Below are 17,440 nucleotides of genomic sequence, written 5' to 3' on the forward strand. Positions count from 1 at the left end.
ACTTACGTATAATCGTTAATCTTCTTTTATGAATTTTGCAAATAGACCACCATATCCCAAAGCATAGTCAAATAATATTTATTACCAATAGTAAGAATAAATTTTTATTTATTGATAACTATATGCTATTGTATATAATAGGTATGTACATTTATTGAGTATACGTACAAAATTGATCCTTCATAGACTTTCAGTATGATCTTAATAGCGTGAAGTACGATACAGCTGTACTCAACACCTGCAATGATTTTACATAATTCGAAATTTTGTAGCATATAATGCATGTATAATATAAAGTAAGCCACATAAATATCAACATGAAGTACAAATTCTATTTATTGTGATACATTTAGAATTAACGAATTATTTAGGGAAACATATAACAATAAACAGGGCAATTACAAATCCTTCTCAAAGCTCACATAAAATTAAAATCATGTTTTTGAAACATTTTTTGAATGTTATTTAAGTTTATTTCATAAAAAATTCATCATAATTCATCATAACTGAATATTGAGAAAATTATTATAAATTATCGTAACATAGTCGTGAAAAAATGAGTCGTTTTAAAATTATTGTTATTAATTAATTAAAAAATAATTCGTCATAACTATTTAATAATTCTGTAACTAAATAGTATTATAATTTGCATTACCTTCGTGTAGGTTTCTAGTGAGACGATAAAGAATCCACTAGCTGTCAAACCACAAGGCTCTTTCGACCTCATGATGACCAATTGCATATCGTTCCGCAGCATTTTTCCGCTATAATTCATCGGGAATAATTGCCATTCCATCGAATAAACGGCCGAAGCGATGTCCATGCTGTCCCTCATCAAACAATCGCAGCTGTAGGTGAACATCAACAGCTGACAGATGCAGCCGATTATGTGAAACGCGAAAATGAGGCGTCTTGAAACCGGCGCTTCTTCCTACGTGACACGCAGTATTATTATCGACAGTTTAACACGATTTTCTATCGAACATGTAAAAAACAGCAATCAAAATTTTAACTTTAATTTCAACTGAAGAAAAACAATGAAACATAAAGGAAATAATTTAAAAATTGTAATTAGAAAGTAACATTATCTTCATTTAAACCTGCGAAACATTTTTCTTCAGATCTATTCGCAGTGCAAACTTTGATATTCTTTTTTTATATATATATTGATATGTAATGACTATTTATCATATAACAGTGAATTAACGGTTCAAAGAAAAGAATTAATCTCTACGACTATTAAAAAATGTCCTAAATTCTGTGGGTTACAGTGGACTTTTGTAGTTGCAGTTATTCACAAGAATGTTTGTAATAATAATTATAACGATGATAACAATTAATTCGAGAACCAATTAGTTGCAATTGTACTCAAACTGATTGGCAAACAAATGCTACCGAACTCTGTTGTAATATTACAATAGATATTTGTTTATAATTATTAACTAACCATTAATACTAAATAGCCATCGAGACATATTAATATGCTGAAAACCAGCACTTGTCCGAGTGCTGCCACTGTAAACGTCTTTTCCACTTTATTACAATGCACGATAAGCGATTGATGCTGTCTCACATAGTTCTTAAACGTAACGTAACAGTCGTCTGCGCACTGAGGCGATATGGGTTCCGATGTTTTATATTGTTTTTCCATGCTACTGGTTCTGTATAGGTTCTCTAACCTGTATTGTAATATACGGAACTGGTTGGCAGTGTGAAAGTTGGTGACGCACAAGAAATTGTCCAGGCAAAGGTAAAAAATGCCATACTGGTACACAACGAGGATCTGCAGAAGTGTGAAAGGATACGAAATTTAATCTTTTCAGCGCTGTGGGTGCATATATGCACTTTCCAATCTTTTTAACCCCTCGCCTTACAATATCGTGCGAGACTCGGGGTGAATACTTTAAACAAAATCTAACAAACACAAATATTACTCGATTCATGTGACTTCAAGTGAAATATTATGTTTCCGTCATCAATTGTTATATTTTAGAGCAAAGATGGACATGGAATGTGCAAAGAATTTTTCTCTTTGTTCGATAAAGTATTAACACTAAAACCACCAAACGGATTAAATTAGCCCATTCTTCATTTCTTCTTGAATGATTTAAGAATTTGATTTAGCAATACGCAAACTGAATTGTAACTCAATTGAAACTTCAATAGATACACTTTTGGAGTTTCTGTACAGAAATTTCTGAAATTCAATCTAACTGCATGGTACTTTAACTGTTAACGATAAAGGTATTGAACCGACTACAGCTGAGGAATAAATCATGAACAGGAGGTCAACACCATTTGTGGTACAAGCAGAATTTCTGCACGGACTCCTTTTTGTAAAAGAATAGCGGTACAGGTTGCGAAGGAACGAAAACGTAAAGAAATAACTTCAAAATATATATATTGAGATTGAGTTTGTCGAAATGCTAATTAATTGACTTCTGCTGATTTGGAATTCGCTATTTCAATTGTCCATATAATAAGTAATTTCAACTGAACTGTATCAGGATATATTGAATTATATATGCAAACTAATGTGCAATGTCTCGTAAGAGTTGTCGGTTGAACATCAACAAGTAGAAATCAGGAATTAATAGAGCATAAATCTGGATTCGTTCAAGCATCATGTTGACTCGACTGTTAAATAAAAGTGTAAACTGTTGTAGAAACGAGTACAGTGATTATAAAAGAAAACTTATTATCAAGATTAGATTAAAGATAGCTTTCGACTGAGCTCCGATTTTTGTACTATGTAATGGTTTAATTAATTGAATGTTGTTTCAGCATTTGCCTTTAAAATGGCTTTTATATGCCTTATACATTAAAACATTCAATTAGATGAATATTTAACAGAAACTGGAAATACAATATAATTCAGTTTGCAACTTTTCCTTTCCACGACGTAATTTTGGTAACTATATATTATAATGTTCACCTTTCGTTTATTTCAATAAATAATTCTAGTGTCTAACCAATAACAAGTTCATGCAGAATTACGAATTTTTTCATAATTCTGTATATAATTAATTTATCAGATGTATTAATAATAATTCTAGAAAATCCATAATTATTATCAGACGCATATAACCTTTTTGTCATATAATAAATTAATATTTGGTTGTCGTTGATTACCTTTTACTGAAAACTTGGCGTCAAATTGATCACATTTTTTAAATTTATTTAAAATAATTTCGTGCCTTACAAGAATTTTTCACTTAGTTTCGACACTTGTCAATTGACCAGTTTCTACTATACCAAGTGTACTATTATACAGAATTATATTTTTTATTCAGAAGAAAAAGTTCGGCTTTTAAATATTACGCTACCTGACTGCAAAATGTTATTTCATAATATGGCGTCGAGTACAGAATGGAGTTATCAAGCCATAAATTAAATATAAATATTCGTTCTGATTCATTGTTTTGAATATATGCTAGAATGAAAGAAAAACCGCTTCGTTACTTTGCGTAAAATTAGCTGTTATTAAATTTCTAGACATAATGTCACTGAATTAATATTTCATTTGAAATAAATTTCAGATAACTATCTTACCCGTGATCGGCGCTAGTGTGTAGTTCACAACAGTGCCTATAGCAAAGAAATTGAAGATACAAATAAAGAATGTACACATGTGTCGACATCTATCCAAAAGAAGTTTCTCGTAGGGATCATAATTATTGTGCCAGAAATGTTTTTCTAAATGTGCGACCACTTCGAAAAACAGCTGTTTATTCAGTGTCAGCACAATTACCTTCAAAATCACCATTGCTATAGTCATAAGATTGCACAATACGAAAATGAGCTCCTGAAATGAAAGAAATTCGAAATACAGGAAATTTAGATTTTTACCAATCTTGTTCCTAAAAATGCATTCCCGCGTTTATATTAATAAATATCGTATCACTAGCTTCAACAACATATAGACTTCCATCGGTATTTTTCTATAACTATCAAATTTTCATGATAAGCTATTCCAAGTTAAAACTATTTATATTTAAACCTACTATTTTTTAGTGGTTTTCAGTCTAAAAATATACGATAAGGAGTTTATTCAACACCTTACACTATCACTCAGAAACTTCATTAACTAACTTACGATTAGTAAAAAAGAAACACCTGGCTAATATCGATGACGTATTACTTTGATTTATTATAAGAAATAATAGATAATTCAAAAATATTAATATAATACCATCACTAACATGAGAACAATAACACATTGAACGCAATATTAATTCAATCAATAAGTACTGGATTCAAAAAATCCAACTCGATAAACATTCACATAAACAATCCAATTATTCGTATTCCAGAAGATAGTAAAGTATCTGCCGTCCACATACTCACGGCAAACGAGCTCCACGAAAAGTACAAGTCTCTTATTTCGATGACGATGCCATAAACCAGAAGGCAGATCGCGGTAGAGTACGTGGCCCTTCGTAGATATTCTTCTTTTTGATTATTTGCTGGCCAAATGCCGGCCAGTTTAAAGTAAAAGCTGGTAACGATCAGAGAAAAGTCTTCAGTCTCCTCGACGCGCATGTTGAATTTCGAATGACCGCTTAGCGTCGATCGATTTCGGGCGGAAACCGCCGCCGTAGATCATCGAGGATGTGAAAGTCAAGGAGCCACCTCGTACCGCGACTTTGATCTACTTCCACCCTGTATTTAGGGCTCCCGTGTTTTTTCATCAGCTCCTGGAACTATTGTCGTCACATTTCTTCATTTTCCCTCGTGGAAATGCAACCGACATGGATACAAAGTGGATCAATCGAACATGCGTCGTACATTATTCACGAAGGATGGATTGTTTAGCAAACGAAACGATCAGTGGGAATACTCGTAGCTTTCTTTCATCGCTGACGCCGGAAAAGTTTAGTGTATCTGGGGACAGTTTTCGCTGTTGACCGTATGGAGATTGACAATTGGTTCACGAGGAATATTTCTTTATCAAATTAAATTAGAAGTTTTTGGAAGAATTTCGTGTATCTTGTGATTGCTTTGTAGGAAGTAAAATTTTGGCGGAAGTTGGAAAGAAGTTTGAAAGTGTTTTGATTGATTTATTGTAGGCTTTTGCATTGATGATTAACACTAGAACTACAGTGCCAGTTCAAATGAGTATCAGAAACGTATTAGCTGTTACGGTCGAGGCCTTGGACGTATAGGTCAATCATCGGTACTCGCACTACCTGAAGACAACCGTTAGATTGGAGGTGGTTACCTCGCAAGAATCTCGTTAAACGTTGGCCTATGAAATAAATTGACCGCCTTCCCTTCGGAGACTCAAAAAATCCAAAGGACAGAATACGCGGTTTCCGCCTCAATCGCTACTCCTTCACCGAGGAAATTTAAGAGAAGGTTTCTTCCCGGGTAGGAGCCGTTTAAAATCACCAAAAATCTGAATCTAAAATGGATAGCCGAGTCAGTCAACAAAAATAGTGTCACCACTAACAATTAAAAAATGACGTGTTCTCCGGAGTCAATTCTACAATTTCTTCAACTTCTGTTGTACTCAAAATCCCGAATTGTTGTAAATCGAGACGACACTACAGTACTGAATATTTGAAATGACCTTGAAAATAAATAGTTTCACTTGAATACTGTACTGAATGTCTGATGAAACTGAAAATAATCTATAATTACAATTTTTATGATAAGGATTTCATATTAGTGGTATTAAATGATCGGTGATTCTAGTTTTAAAGGAGGCTCATGTAATGTGTGGTGCAGACATAGTATTTGGTGATTTGTATCATGTTTGTCTCTGTTTTCATATTTCATAATACATTGAATAGTGAATTAATGCAGCTTCGCGTTTGATCTTGAATTTTATTATTAACTATTTTCTGAAATATATGCTATTATGTACTTCGAGTTTTCAGTTGAAAGTGAATTGAAATTTAAATGATTTTTCTCTATAGATGTATTGAAAAGTTTTAGTAACATAGAGAGGTTCATTTTTAAGTAAGTAAATCATCATTTTTTTCGTTATTAATATTTGCATCGGATATTTACATTTACTATTGAAATATTAGTTTTAAACAGAAGTTCACAAAATGGTTAAATTTGCTAATAAGGATACGAGTATAAACTAGTATTTTGTATTAAAAATAATTTTCAAGTGTTATTGGAGCTATAGAATTACTAACGTATTCGTTAGATTAGTATAGCTAATGGAGGCTCTCGGTGAATCTTGCTTGCATATTCCTTTTATCTGTCATATGTACAACAAAATTTCTGTGGACTCAGCTATAATTTCCTTCTTCGTCGAGAGATTTCTGTCTGAGTAAAGTAAAGTACGACATTGCAGTGCTGAGAACCTAAAAAATAGTGCAATGTTTAATATTTATTTTTAATTGTGACATTGCTTATATTTATTAATCACATACGAAATACACTATCAAAATTCTAAAATCAAAATACTCTACTAATGATCTACTTTGAATTAAATATACATGAATAGACTACAAACTTTTATGCAAAATAAAACCTCCATAAATGGGTATAGTTTCCAAAAATGATTAATTATACTGTGGAACAAATTTTAACCGATTTGCTTTTTACAACAACCACTAGGTGATTCTTATAGAGTTCCTTACCCTAAATACGAATCCGAAAACCAAATTGCTGCGCCACGTCCAGTTTTCGAAAAAACTGGGTTTTTGTAAAAATGATCGAATATTTCATAAAACCAAGTGTTACGTAAAAACTAAAAACGATATACAGTTAAAATTTCTCGTAGAAAATATAGGAGTCTTACTCGAACACGTACCTATACAAATTTTGAACTTTGCGTATCATTAAATGTTTGTAAATGATGATCAAAGTTTAAAAAATAGTAGATGCGCGTACTTTGTATGCATTTCTGTTACATTTCAACGAAAAGTGGGTTGGCTAGCACGAATTTGCTATGCGCCATTGGATCCTGCTGACATTTCTGAAGAGGACCCCCTCCCCCCCGCGGGAAGCGTGAGATCGGTTTTTCTTTGGAACAGGGTAAGAAAATGTCCGCGAAGAGCGCGTGCACGGAACTTTCGCGCCACACGGCCATCGCTCGCTGGCCACACTATGCAGGGCCGTGACTACGCGCTGTATACAGCTGGACCCTGGTCACTTCTTATATGTATATATAATGTGTAATTGTTTTATAAATTTTCATAATAGTTATGAGAAAGCTTTTCACGATCGTTCTGTTTTGAATAATTTGATGTTTAATAGAATAATTTAATATAATATAATATAAAGGAAAAACATCATTGTAATCGGTTTTTTACATGGTACATCTAATGACAGGGTAATTTTCTTACCCTGTTCCAAAGAAAAACCGATCTCGCGCTTCTCGCGGGGGGGGGGGGGGTTCCTCTTCAGAAATGTCAGCAGGATCCAATGGCGCATAGCAAATTCGTGCTAGCCAACCCACTTTTCGTAGAAATGTAACAGAAATGGATATAAAGTACGCGCATCTACTATTTTTTAAACTTTGATCATCATTTACAAACATTTAATGATACGCAAAGTTCAAAATTTGTATAGGTACGTGTTCGAGTAAGACTCCTATATTTTCTACGAGAAATTTTAACTGTATATCGTTTTTAGTTTTTACGTAACACTTGGTTTTATGAAATATTCGATCATTTTTACAAAAACCCAGTTTTTTCGAAAACTGGACGTGGCGCAGCAATTTGGTTTTCGGATTCGTATTTAGGGTAAGGAACTCTATAAGAATCACCTAGTGGTTGTTGTAAAAAGCAAAATTGGTTAAAATTTGTTTCACAGTGTTATTAGTCCATAATTATCAAGAATTTTATAGTTTTGTAATAACTTTTATATGTTAACAATAAATATTATTAGCAGCTTAATTATATTTTATTTTTATACATGTTACTCATACTCAAATACTCCAAAAGCTTATCAAAATTCAATTTGTTAAAGAAAAGTATAATACGTTACCCCAGTGTAGGTTTCTAATGACACCGTGAAAAATCCGCTACCTGTAAGGCAGCAAGGCCGGCTTGATGGCAAAATCGCAATTAATATGTTTTTTCGCAGAACTTTACCAACTTTATTCATTGGCATTGCCGCCCAGGGTCCAGAAAATGTCGCTCTTCCAACATTGGCACTCTGTCGCATCAAACCATCGCAACTGTACGTGAACATGAATAGCTGGCAGAGTATGTCGGCAAAGTTAAGACACAAACTGACGTTGCGGGAAGGAGGTGTATCTGCCTATATAATTAACCAGAGAAGAGCACGTATACGTTAATTTCTTATTTTAATAAAATAATTTTAGTGTTATCTTACAGCACATTTTTCGAAGGATTATGAATACTTTTTAGTTCATTTTAATTCAGTTTTTAACTTGTTTTATTTTCGCATGATATGCTACTTTTTATATTCAATGATTTAAAACTGGTACTTAAAACTAAAAGAAAACACGGTGTTTCATCGAATAAGAGATTTTCCTTACAAAATTCCTGAAAAATCTTAACTTGCTCGAAAAATCAGGTTAAAAGTTCCAAAAAATGTTTCTGTTATTTTATTAAATATAATTTCTAACTAAATACTATATATATATATATATATATATATATATATATATATATATATATATATATATAGTTCGAAAAAACATAGTTAAATTTATACTTCTTTAAATAACTGATTAACTAATACAAAATACTGAGTACTGAATTAACTAATTAATCATTTGTTTGGAATTATATCGATGACTTCTAATAGTAACATGTATCCCAAGGATCTTTCCAAGTAGAATAAGGTACAGAACTTTTATTTTAAATTATGTCAAATAGTTATATACATAAATTTATGTTTGAATTTTATTTTTATAGCTTTTTCAGAGCTAACATCTAACAGTTTATATTAATGTTTATGTACCGTGTACTTACCAAAAATAGCTGATAGCCCACGAGGCATAATATCAAGCTCAAAAACAACACCTGTCCGAGTACGATCATCGTAAATATGTTTTCCAAGTGCTTACAGTATTCGATTAGCGACTGATGATGTTGAACGCAGCTTCTCAATCTCGTAAGGTATTTTTTTGTGTATGTTGACATGGTTTCTTCGGTAACTAGATTATCGGCTTGTGCCTCCATGATTTTGTTCAAGTTATCGAGCCTGTATTGTAATATGCGAAATTGACTAGTTACATGTAGATTTATCAGGCATAAAAAATTATCGAAACATATGTAACATACTCCAACATGATATACACAAAGAATCTGCAAAGAGAGAATTATTGTTATTATACTCACAGATAATTAACGTTTAAAATTATTATTATCATTACAAGTACCATTGATTTACTATTCTGATTGTATTCATTTCATTTGTAAACGTCGATTTTTGGATCATTCTGAATTATTTTGATTATGTACTCGCAAAAAATGTGGCCACTGTAAAAACAATTTTAAACTATATCTCTGCTGATTTGTTTTTAAAAATAAAATTATTTTATCTTGCCCTGCTGTATTGTTAGAATAAGTAACTATATTACTATCAATCATTACATATTTCGCGAATGTAAATACTACTAAGACACTTTTAATAGTTTCTAATGTTAAAGAATTTCACAAAATAGTAAAATAAAACGGATTACAATAGAAATGATAATACCTGAATTATAAATAGTATTTCAAAGTATGGCGAGTTTCCTGTGGGAAAATCAACCCACATGTTAAACGGCAGTATCCTGTCGGATTCGTTCTTCCCAATATTTGCTAAAACGCACAAGTACTATTTCTGTCTTGACATGAAACCTAATATCAAAAGTTATTTCCAGAAGAATTCTTAAAGCTTACATTAGTTTATTCTATATTTTCTTAAACACATGAAAAAATGTTCAAAAGGTTAATTGTCAATATTAATCTATACCAATATGAACCAATTTGGTATTTTAAATTATTTGGTTCCTTTAAAAAAATTTTCGATTAAACTTATTTGATATGAACTCATTTATATATGAACTTTTTCCCAATACAATTATTATATTATCTCCGTATACGTATAGTAATGCAAAAGAGAATTTTTTTGTTAGATTAGTTTATCTACTTACTTAATATGGGTGTCACCATGTAGCCAGCGCAAGTTCCCTGAGTACAAAAGCTCAGAACAATGATGAAAACACTGCATATCCTCTTGCAATCGGCTAGAATCAGTTTCTCTTGGAAATCGTAGTTTGAATGCCAGAAATTTTTTTGTGTGTATCGAACTAAATGAAAGAATTCGATTTTGTTTATATACAAGACACAGATCTTGAAGAGGACGATCATCAGGTATAAAATGTTGCACGAAATATAAACGCAATCCTAGAAATATAAAATAACAAACACTAATTACGATTACCTAATGAAATTAAACGTTAATTCACAGTTTCGGGACTTTTGAAAATAGAGAAGACATAGTATTACATGATTTTTATAAAATAAATTGTTCGAGCATTACTATTTTACCTAAATTTTTGTGAAATAATGTTAATCAACCACTGACTGTATATTTTTACATTTTCCTACTGTAAAAGTACTATAAAGGAAATAGAAGTGACTAAAGAATACTATTGAGAAGATTTGTCATATGATGAGTAGAGGGACATGTACATTTTTGCGTACACATGTGTATATTTCACATAATTACGTTCCATTTTTCTTGCATTACACTAGCGTGCACAGTAATTCAAAAAATAAATCCAAGAAACTAATGTGAAAAATAATTTAAAAACCTGTCTTAAGTATTAGAAAAAAAAATTATAAGAATCGCCTGATCACAAATCTCCATCTAACAACCCTCCGTTAATACTAACAACTTTCTGACTTGAATTTCTCGAAATACACACTTACATTAAAGTTCCCCCACGAGAAATAGATATCCCTGAATGCAATGCACGTAGCAATAGAAATCGCTGAGATCGTATAAATCAGCGCTGCGCTTCGCCGACGTTGTTCGGCGTCATCCGCCGCGAGCCATAAACCGACGGATTTCATTAACAAGCATGCCCAGCCTATAGAAATGTCTTCAGTCTGTGCGAGTCGCATGGCGAGGTACGATTACTTCAGAATATAATATTCGCCTTCTGACCCGTACGCTACCTTTCCAATTGATTTTCTTAGATGTCAATGGAAATGTCACTACCACCTGACAGCGCTTCCACCTGTCCATTCGCCTTTGCAGATAATAAGAACCTGACGCTTGCCATCTGCACTTCTTATCACGCGTGAAGTAAAGGCACTGCCAAGTTGAAGTCAAAAGTACATTATTCATGACTCAACAGCAACGATCTTCTAGCCCTTGCCTATGATAATGAATATCATGCGTGTGGGGCGCGAGGACGCATCGACCGAATGATTCATTTCGATGATAACTGACCGAGACGAGTACACTTTCTGCTGGTATCGGCGACGCCTTGCCTTCTTTGCTTGATGGACGTTATCAAGTGTCGAGTTATCAGGTATACACAGTTTTTTGACAATTTGTATATATACTGTCCGAGTAAATAATTATTCTACTATATTCGTTGACGAAAGATAAGAAGTTAAACAGTTGCAGACCTTCAGGGACTACGTATCTTTGTCTCAATTATTTATTATTTTTGTTCTCCTTTCTAGAGATAGCTATAAAAAATGAGAGAAGTCTAGATTAGTAATTATCGGATAATATTAATAATAAACGCGTGTTTTAGTTAACGTGATTAATAGTATGTAATAATTAGAGGTACCGGTAAATGTTAGTAATTAGGACCAGAACCGTGCACATTCCATTGACTTCGTGTGTGTAGTTTTCGCATGATGTATAATTCTGTTATACTCGTCGATGCGAGACAAATGAAAAAGTTTTGATCCTTCAAGGACAGCGTCATTGTGATATACTACATGATTTTCATTATATTTCAGACACATTTATTTTTCTGTTTTAATTAATTATCATTTTTGTCTACCTACTAAGGATAGCTGTGAAGAATATGAAACGTTTTATTTATCAGTGACAACTGTAATGGATAAAGAACTGGAAGGCACTGCAAGGAATAGTGAACTAATTCTTGTCTCTGGAGGATTAATCAGTATCATTAATCATGATAACATTAAAGTTTGTCCATGGTCATTTTTATTCGTGAGTAGTCAGTATGTCGACAACCATGGGCCGTGTCATAAGACAAGGAGTGACACTAAGAATAAGCCCTGTTTTAAATCTTAATTCTATTTAAGATGTTATTATAGATATATCATTAATTAAATGAATTTTCAAATTAATAATATAGAGCAGCGATGGTTATTGATATTTTTATTCGTACGAAAAATACAAAATTAAAACCAAGGAACATTGAGTTTTTTCCAACATTTTCCAACGTTCTTCAATCTATTTATTATTTCCCTATCCTATATTATGGAATACTTCATTCTGTAACAATAATGTTTTTATAAATATAAAATGTTACACTTCCCGTTGATACCAGATTTCTCCGTTGTTTTACAATGTCGTCTGCATATTCATAAAGATAGGAAAAATATAATAATAATATTTCCATATGAATTTTTCCTATACATTACTTTTAAGTATCAAACCAACAGTTTTAATTTTCTTCGTCGTTTACGGATTTTTGCCTTAGTAACGTAAAATACGACATTGCAGTGCTGAGAACCTAAAATAACACATGTAGAATTTAATCACACTGGAAATTTTTTCCAACTGTAATATTATATCCAAACAACATACTAATATTCATTTTCCGTTAAATATACATATTAACTTTTAATGTTCTGATCAAGAAACAAATCAACGAAAAGCAGCTTAAAAGAATTTTACAAACAAACATGTTTATAATTTCAGCTACACCAAAATGAGGAAGTGGAAAAAAATCGTTGCAACAGCTATAGTAGTTTTACTCTTGACAGTGTGTTTCAGTTATTCGTTCTACAAAATAAATAAATAAAAAAATATAAGAAATAAATGAAAAATATATCAAAATAAATAAATCAAAAATAAAGACAAATAAATAAACAAAGGACAAAGTAAAATAAATAAATCCAAGATAAAGCAAAACAACATTAATGAACTTGAAATATCATCTTTTGAATGCAAATGTTTGCATTGCAAAATCAATATTTAGAATATGGTCATACTGCGGAAGGTTAAAATTCTTCGGTATGAAGTAATTACAAAATAGAGTGTGTTAATTACCGCAGTGTAGGTTTCCAAGGACACTGGGAAAAATCCGTTTGCCGTTAAACAGCAAGACCGGCCCGATCGTAAAATCGTTAATAGTATGTTTCTCCGTAGGATTTTTCCGATCCTGTCCATGGGCATTAACGCCCACGGACCAGAGTATGTCGCTCTGCCAATGCTGGCGCTTTGATGTATCAAGCCGTCGCAACCATACGTGAACATGAACAGCTGAACCAGCGTGCCGCCCAAATTAAGCATCAAACTGATGTTACGGGAAGGAGGTATATCTGCCTGTACAAATATTAAGCTAATTAGAAGAAATGTATAATATTGGTTCATCCCATAAGTAATGTGCTTTCGTTACAGTTCGTTTATTTTTATCTATTTTTAAAATTTTATATTCTTTCCTTCAATATTATGCATAGATCGTGAGATATTTTAGATTACAAAAGGTTTTGTTTATCTTTGTTTTTGAAAATGCAGGGAGAATTGTATAACCCCGTTAGTTCTGAGACGATCAAATATTATTGAAATATTATTTTATACTGTTTTGCATGTATAGTATAAGCAGCAGATTGTGGATTTTTATGCGAATAAACATTTATAAGAATATAATTATGAAAATACAAATAGAAAATGGATTTTTTAAATAAAATATTATAAAAATGCTACACTTTGGATATTTTATATATTCTTTTGTAACATGAGCATTCTGTGCAGTTTTGCACTTTCAATTATACCATAAATGCATAAGAATCCATAGTCCAATAGTAATTCTATAATATTTCAAAGGGTTATAGGTAATATTAGTAATAAATTCGGAACCTTATAGAAGCACTTCATTGATTACGTAAACGTTTCTTTGATTATTCTATAAAATCAACAAAGAAAGCAAATTTATTTTATTAGATAAGAGAATCTCTAAATTGTTTAACTAAAGAGTTCAAAAGACATCTTTTAAGGTCAAGAACAAGATCTCAATTCACAAAATGAATCTTTATTGCTATATGCGGCGTTTATTTTGTTTAATAATTTCCTACAGTCTTGATACATTTATATATAATACGTGTTCGTGTATTAAAATTTAAACATTAGATTCTGTAATTAGGTAAACCATTGATGAAACTTCGTTTATGAAAATGTTCCTATGAACTTTTAATTTGTGTATATACACATTCTTATACTCACTAAAAATATCTGATAGCCCACGAGACACATTATCAGGCTCAGAAACAGTACCTGTCCGAGTATCATCATCGTAAATATGTTTTCGAGATGCCTGCAATATTCGATAAGCTCTTGGTGCTGTTTCACGCAACTTCTCAACTTCTCGTGACAAATTTTTGCGGACTTCTTCATACTTTCATCGGAAACATAGCCTTTTGCGCGAAACTTAATAATATCGTTCAAATTACCGAGTCTGCATCGGAGTATACGAAATTGACTAGCCAGGTTGCAGGTTCACGAGACCCAAGAAATTATCGAAGCAAATGTAACACACACCGACATGGTACACGCACAAAATCTGCATGAAAGTAATTATTGTCGTTACACTTGCTGATATTTATAGTATTTAGAATATTATTTATATCTTATTTATTATATACTTATTTTATCAACATAATCGGACATGTAATTTCAATGTCAGGAAGTATATACAACTAAAGATCAAGGTTCAATTAAACAGGAAATTTGATTTAGTGAACTGTTGAAGTTTCATTGAATTTTAATTTAGTGAATTGTTAATGCTACATAAAGTGTAGCTAGGTTTTATCGTTGACATTTCCAAATGTGTACTGTATGAAATTCATGTATTTTATTTTGAAACGTGGAGTTATTTTATTGGATTGTTTCGTTTATATATTCGAGAAAAAAGTTCTGAGGTCACAATGAAATATTAAATATCGATAGTTCATGAATATAAATTATAATTGAAAAATTTTATGAATTTGTTACATTAGATAATTCGATAGGATTGAATCAAGGTATCATGAGATATCTGTACAAAAAGCGACGTTTTCATAAAATAAGCACTGATGAGAATGAAAATAACAATACCTGAATTACGAACAGTACTTCATAGTACGGTGAAGTTCCTGTGGGAAAATCGACCCACATGTTGAACGGCAGTATCCTGTCGGATTCGTTTTTTCCAATGTTTGCTGAAACGTAAAAGTACTATTTTCTTATGGACACGGAACGTGATATCAATAGTAATTTCTGAAAAGCTTTGTTTAATGAATGTCTCTTTTTTCTCCATGTATTTTTAAATACATTTTCGTAAATCCTTATAATAAGAAGTCTGTCTTTAGTAAAAAAAAGACAATTGAAACGAAGAGAAATAAAAATTAACTATTATTAATATAGCATATTAAGTGTTTTAATCATATAGACAAACCTCTGTTATTTCTATACGTAGTTATTTAATTTCTTGCAGAAATTTTTGGAATTTGTACACTTTGTGAGCGATTATTACAACTAAAATATTCATAGTGTAAATTATATAAATTCTTAAATTAAAATTCTCTTACGTAGTTCTACTACATATTTTTTGTTCTAAATAGCACCTCTAACATATTATCTAACATAGTCTATCGCTTAACATAAAATACTGTTACACATTTTTAGAAGTTACGATTATGTCGTTCTTGTACATTTATAAAATATTTAATTCTACAGAAAAGACAATAAATAACAATCATTAAACAAATTCAAAGATTTTCATATAATATCTTTGTTTCGTTGAATTTTTTAATAAAAATATATTTGTATTCGAATATTGCTGCCCTAAAATAATCAACGAAGATTGTAATTTGCATAATAATTCTCTGGCCACGTATGAATGAAGGCTGCATAAAGATTTATTATTGTTTGCATATTTGCATTCACTTACTCAATAAAGGTGTTACCAAGTAACCAGCGCAAGTGCCCTGACAACAAAAGCTAATAACAACGATGAACACGCCACATAGCCTCTTGCATTCGGCTAAAATCACTTTCTCTTGTTGACTGTAGTTCGAATGCCAGAAATTACTCTGCGTGTACCGAACTAAGTCAAAGAATTCCAATCTGTGCGTGTACAAAACGCCGATCTTATAAAGGACGATCATAAGATATAAAATGTTGCATGTAATGTAAACACAGTCCTATTAGCATGAAATAATTTAAACATTAGTTTAAGTTGCACGTATGAAATGAAAGTAAGTGATGTTATACTGGTTGAAGACACTTATTTATATAACATTGATATAGAACATAGAAATTATCATATAACATGATATTTCTTCGTATAATATATTATTATTATATATATAATATTCATTGAATTACATCAGTGTCATTAAACTTTGCCAATATCAGTGAAATCGATTAAGATATAGATCGACAATAACTTTAGTAATTAGTTTTTAAAAGACTACATTTTCAATTGATATAAAGAATCATGAATCAACTAGCGTAAATTTAATACAATAATTGTAGTAACTAATATCTATCACAGAACTACATTTTCTGTTTAATTAAAATCAAGAATCAGAAACCATCTAGCAGAAACATAGCAGAACAAATTTAGCAACTATATTTCTGAAAACTACATTCTCTTTTGAATCGACGTGTAAAATCAGGAACCAATTAGCATAAAATACCCACGATATTATACTGTTCTTTAAAAAGAATTTTTCCTATATTCTACATATCTGTTTTTCATTACAAATATAGTTAACTAATCATCCACGGAAGAATTCCTAAATGCTCATATTCAAATACGTCACGCTGCACACTTCCACTGAAGTTTCCCCAGGAGAAATAAATATCCCTGATTGCGATACACGTGGCGATGAAGATCACGGAGATCGTGTAAATCAACGCTGCATTCCGGCGGCGTTGCTCGGCTTCATCTGCTGCCAGCCACAGGCCTACGGATTTCATTAACAGGCATGTCCAGTCGATGGAATAATCTGTACTCTGTACCAGTTGCATGGCAAACTTCGAATACCACGAAGTACTCGTTTCCGTCTCGTACGAAACTTCTTTAATTGATTTTCCGGAGACATGTGAGTCGAAATGTCTCTTCCACCTGACAACATTTCCACCTGTCCATTCACTTTAGCATGTAATAAGATCTTCACACCTACTATTCGCACTTTCCGTCACGCGTAAAGTAAAGCTGCTGCCAAGTTCAAGTCAGAAGTGCATTATTAATGATTCAACAGCAGCAATTATATAGCCCTTGCCTACGGTAATGAATATCATGCGTGTGAGCCCA

At 31.9% G+C, this 17,440-nt stretch overlaps 4 protein-coding genes across 7 annotated transcripts in view; 1 reads left to right on the forward strand and 3 right to left on the reverse strand.

Annotated features, from left to right (window-relative positions):
• Positions 1-699, forward strand: part of LOC116432296 (nicotinamide mononucleotide adenylyltransferase) — a 98,247-nt gene extending 97,548 nt beyond the window's left edge. The window contains exon 5 of the mRNA XM_076373458.1: positions 666-699. Coding sequence (XP_076229573.1) covers positions 666-684 — 19 coding nt within the window. The 3' untranslated portion in view covers positions 685-699. The remainder of the gene's footprint in view (positions 1-665) is intronic.
• On the reverse strand, positions 7-4,694 carry LOC116432268 (odorant receptor 13a-like). Of its 3 annotated transcripts, XM_076373472.1 has the most exons (7): positions 4,348-4,694; positions 3,553-3,805; positions 3,327-3,433; positions 1,448-1,783; positions 656-931; positions 169-238; positions 7-20 (listed from the first exon to the last, which is right to left on the reverse strand). In XM_076373472.1, exons 1-6 carry the CDS (start codon positions 4,540-4,542, stop codon positions 191-193), a joined length of 1,215 nt encoding a protein of 404 aa, XP_076229587.1. In that variant the 5' UTR covers positions 4,543-4,694; the 3' UTR covers positions 7-20; positions 169-190. The 3 variants fall into 3 exon arrangements, with proteins under 3 accessions (XP_076229587.1, XP_076229586.1, XP_076229588.1); XM_076373471.1 differs by lacking the exon at positions 7-20 and having other exon boundaries at positions 66-238; XM_076373473.1 differs by lacking the exon at positions 7-20 and having other exon boundaries at positions 66-238; positions 4,344-4,465.
• A 1,295-nt stretch (positions 4,695-5,989) lies between these two features.
• LOC143175248 (odorant receptor 10-like) lies at positions 5,990-11,116 on the reverse strand. Its single transcript, XM_076373469.1, has 6 exons — positions 10,857-11,116; positions 10,076-10,328; positions 9,637-9,740; positions 8,907-9,242; positions 7,951-8,226; positions 5,990-6,320 (listed from the first exon to the last, which is right to left on the reverse strand). The coding sequence occupies exons 1-6, from the start codon at positions 11,049-11,051 to the stop codon at positions 6,246-6,248; spliced, it is 1,239 nt and encodes a 412-aa protein (XP_076229584.1). The 5' UTR covers positions 11,052-11,116; the 3' UTR covers positions 5,990-6,245.
• Positions 11,117-12,369: 1,253 nt separating this feature from the next.
• LOC116434633 (odorant receptor 13a-like) lies at positions 12,370-14,568 on the reverse strand. 2 transcript variants are annotated; one of them, XM_076373488.1, is made up of 3 exons: positions 14,365-14,568; positions 13,192-13,467; positions 12,370-12,652 (listed from the first exon to the last, which is right to left on the reverse strand). In XM_076373488.1, the coding sequence occupies exons 1-3, from the start codon at positions 14,533-14,535 to the stop codon at positions 12,584-12,586; spliced, it is 516 nt and encodes a 171-aa protein (XP_076229603.1). In that variant the 5' UTR covers positions 14,536-14,568; the 3' UTR covers positions 12,370-12,583. The 2 variants fall into 2 exon arrangements, with proteins under 2 accessions (XP_076229603.1, XP_031849051.1); XM_031993191.2 differs by lacking the exon at positions 12,370-12,652 and adding an exon at positions 12,862-12,924.
• Between the last annotated feature and the right edge of the window lie 2,872 nt (positions 14,569-17,440).

The sequence above is a fragment of the Nomia melanderi genome, chromosome 13 (genome assembly GCF_051020985.1).
Source record: "Nomia melanderi isolate GNS246 chromosome 13, iyNomMela1, whole genome shotgun sequence".
NCBI lineage: Eukaryota > Metazoa > Arthropoda > Insecta > Hymenoptera > Halictidae > Nomia > Nomia melanderi.

Coding starts and splice junctions, on each gene's coding strand:
- LOC116432268 (XM_076373472.1), bottom strand. CDS start 4,542: ATGCGCGTCGAGGAGACTGAAGACTTTTCTCTGATCGTTACCAGCTTT. Junction 932..1,447: donor ATGGCTATTTAGTATTAATG/GTTAGTTAATAA, acceptor CGTGTCACGTAG/GAAGAAGCGCCGGTTTCAAG. Junction 239..655: donor CACTAGAAACCTACACGAAG/GTAATGCAAATT, acceptor AAATCATTGCAG/GTGTTGAGTACAGCTGTATC.
- LOC143175248 (XM_076373469.1), bottom strand. CDS start 11,051: ATGCGACTCGCACAGACTGAAGACATTTCTATAGGCTGGGCATGCTTG. Junction 8,227..8,906: donor TGGGCTATCAGCTATTTTTG/GTAAGTACACGG, acceptor TTAATTATATAG/GCAGATACACCTCCTTCCCG. Junction 6,321..7,950: donor CATTAGAAACCTACACTGGG/GTAACGTATTAT, acceptor ACTATTTTTTAG/GTTCTCAGCACTGCAATGTC.
- LOC116434633 (XM_076373488.1), bottom strand. CDS start 14,535: ATGAAGAAGTCCGCAAAAATTTGTCACGAGAAGTTGAGAAGTTGCGTG. Junction 13,468..14,364: donor TGGGCTATCAGATATTTTTA/GTGAGTATAAGA, acceptor ATATTTGTACAG/GCAGATATACCTCCTTCCCG. Junction 12,653..13,191: donor CCTTGGAAACCTACACTGCG/GTAATTAACACA, acceptor GTGTTATTTTAG/GTTCTCAGCACTGCAATGTC.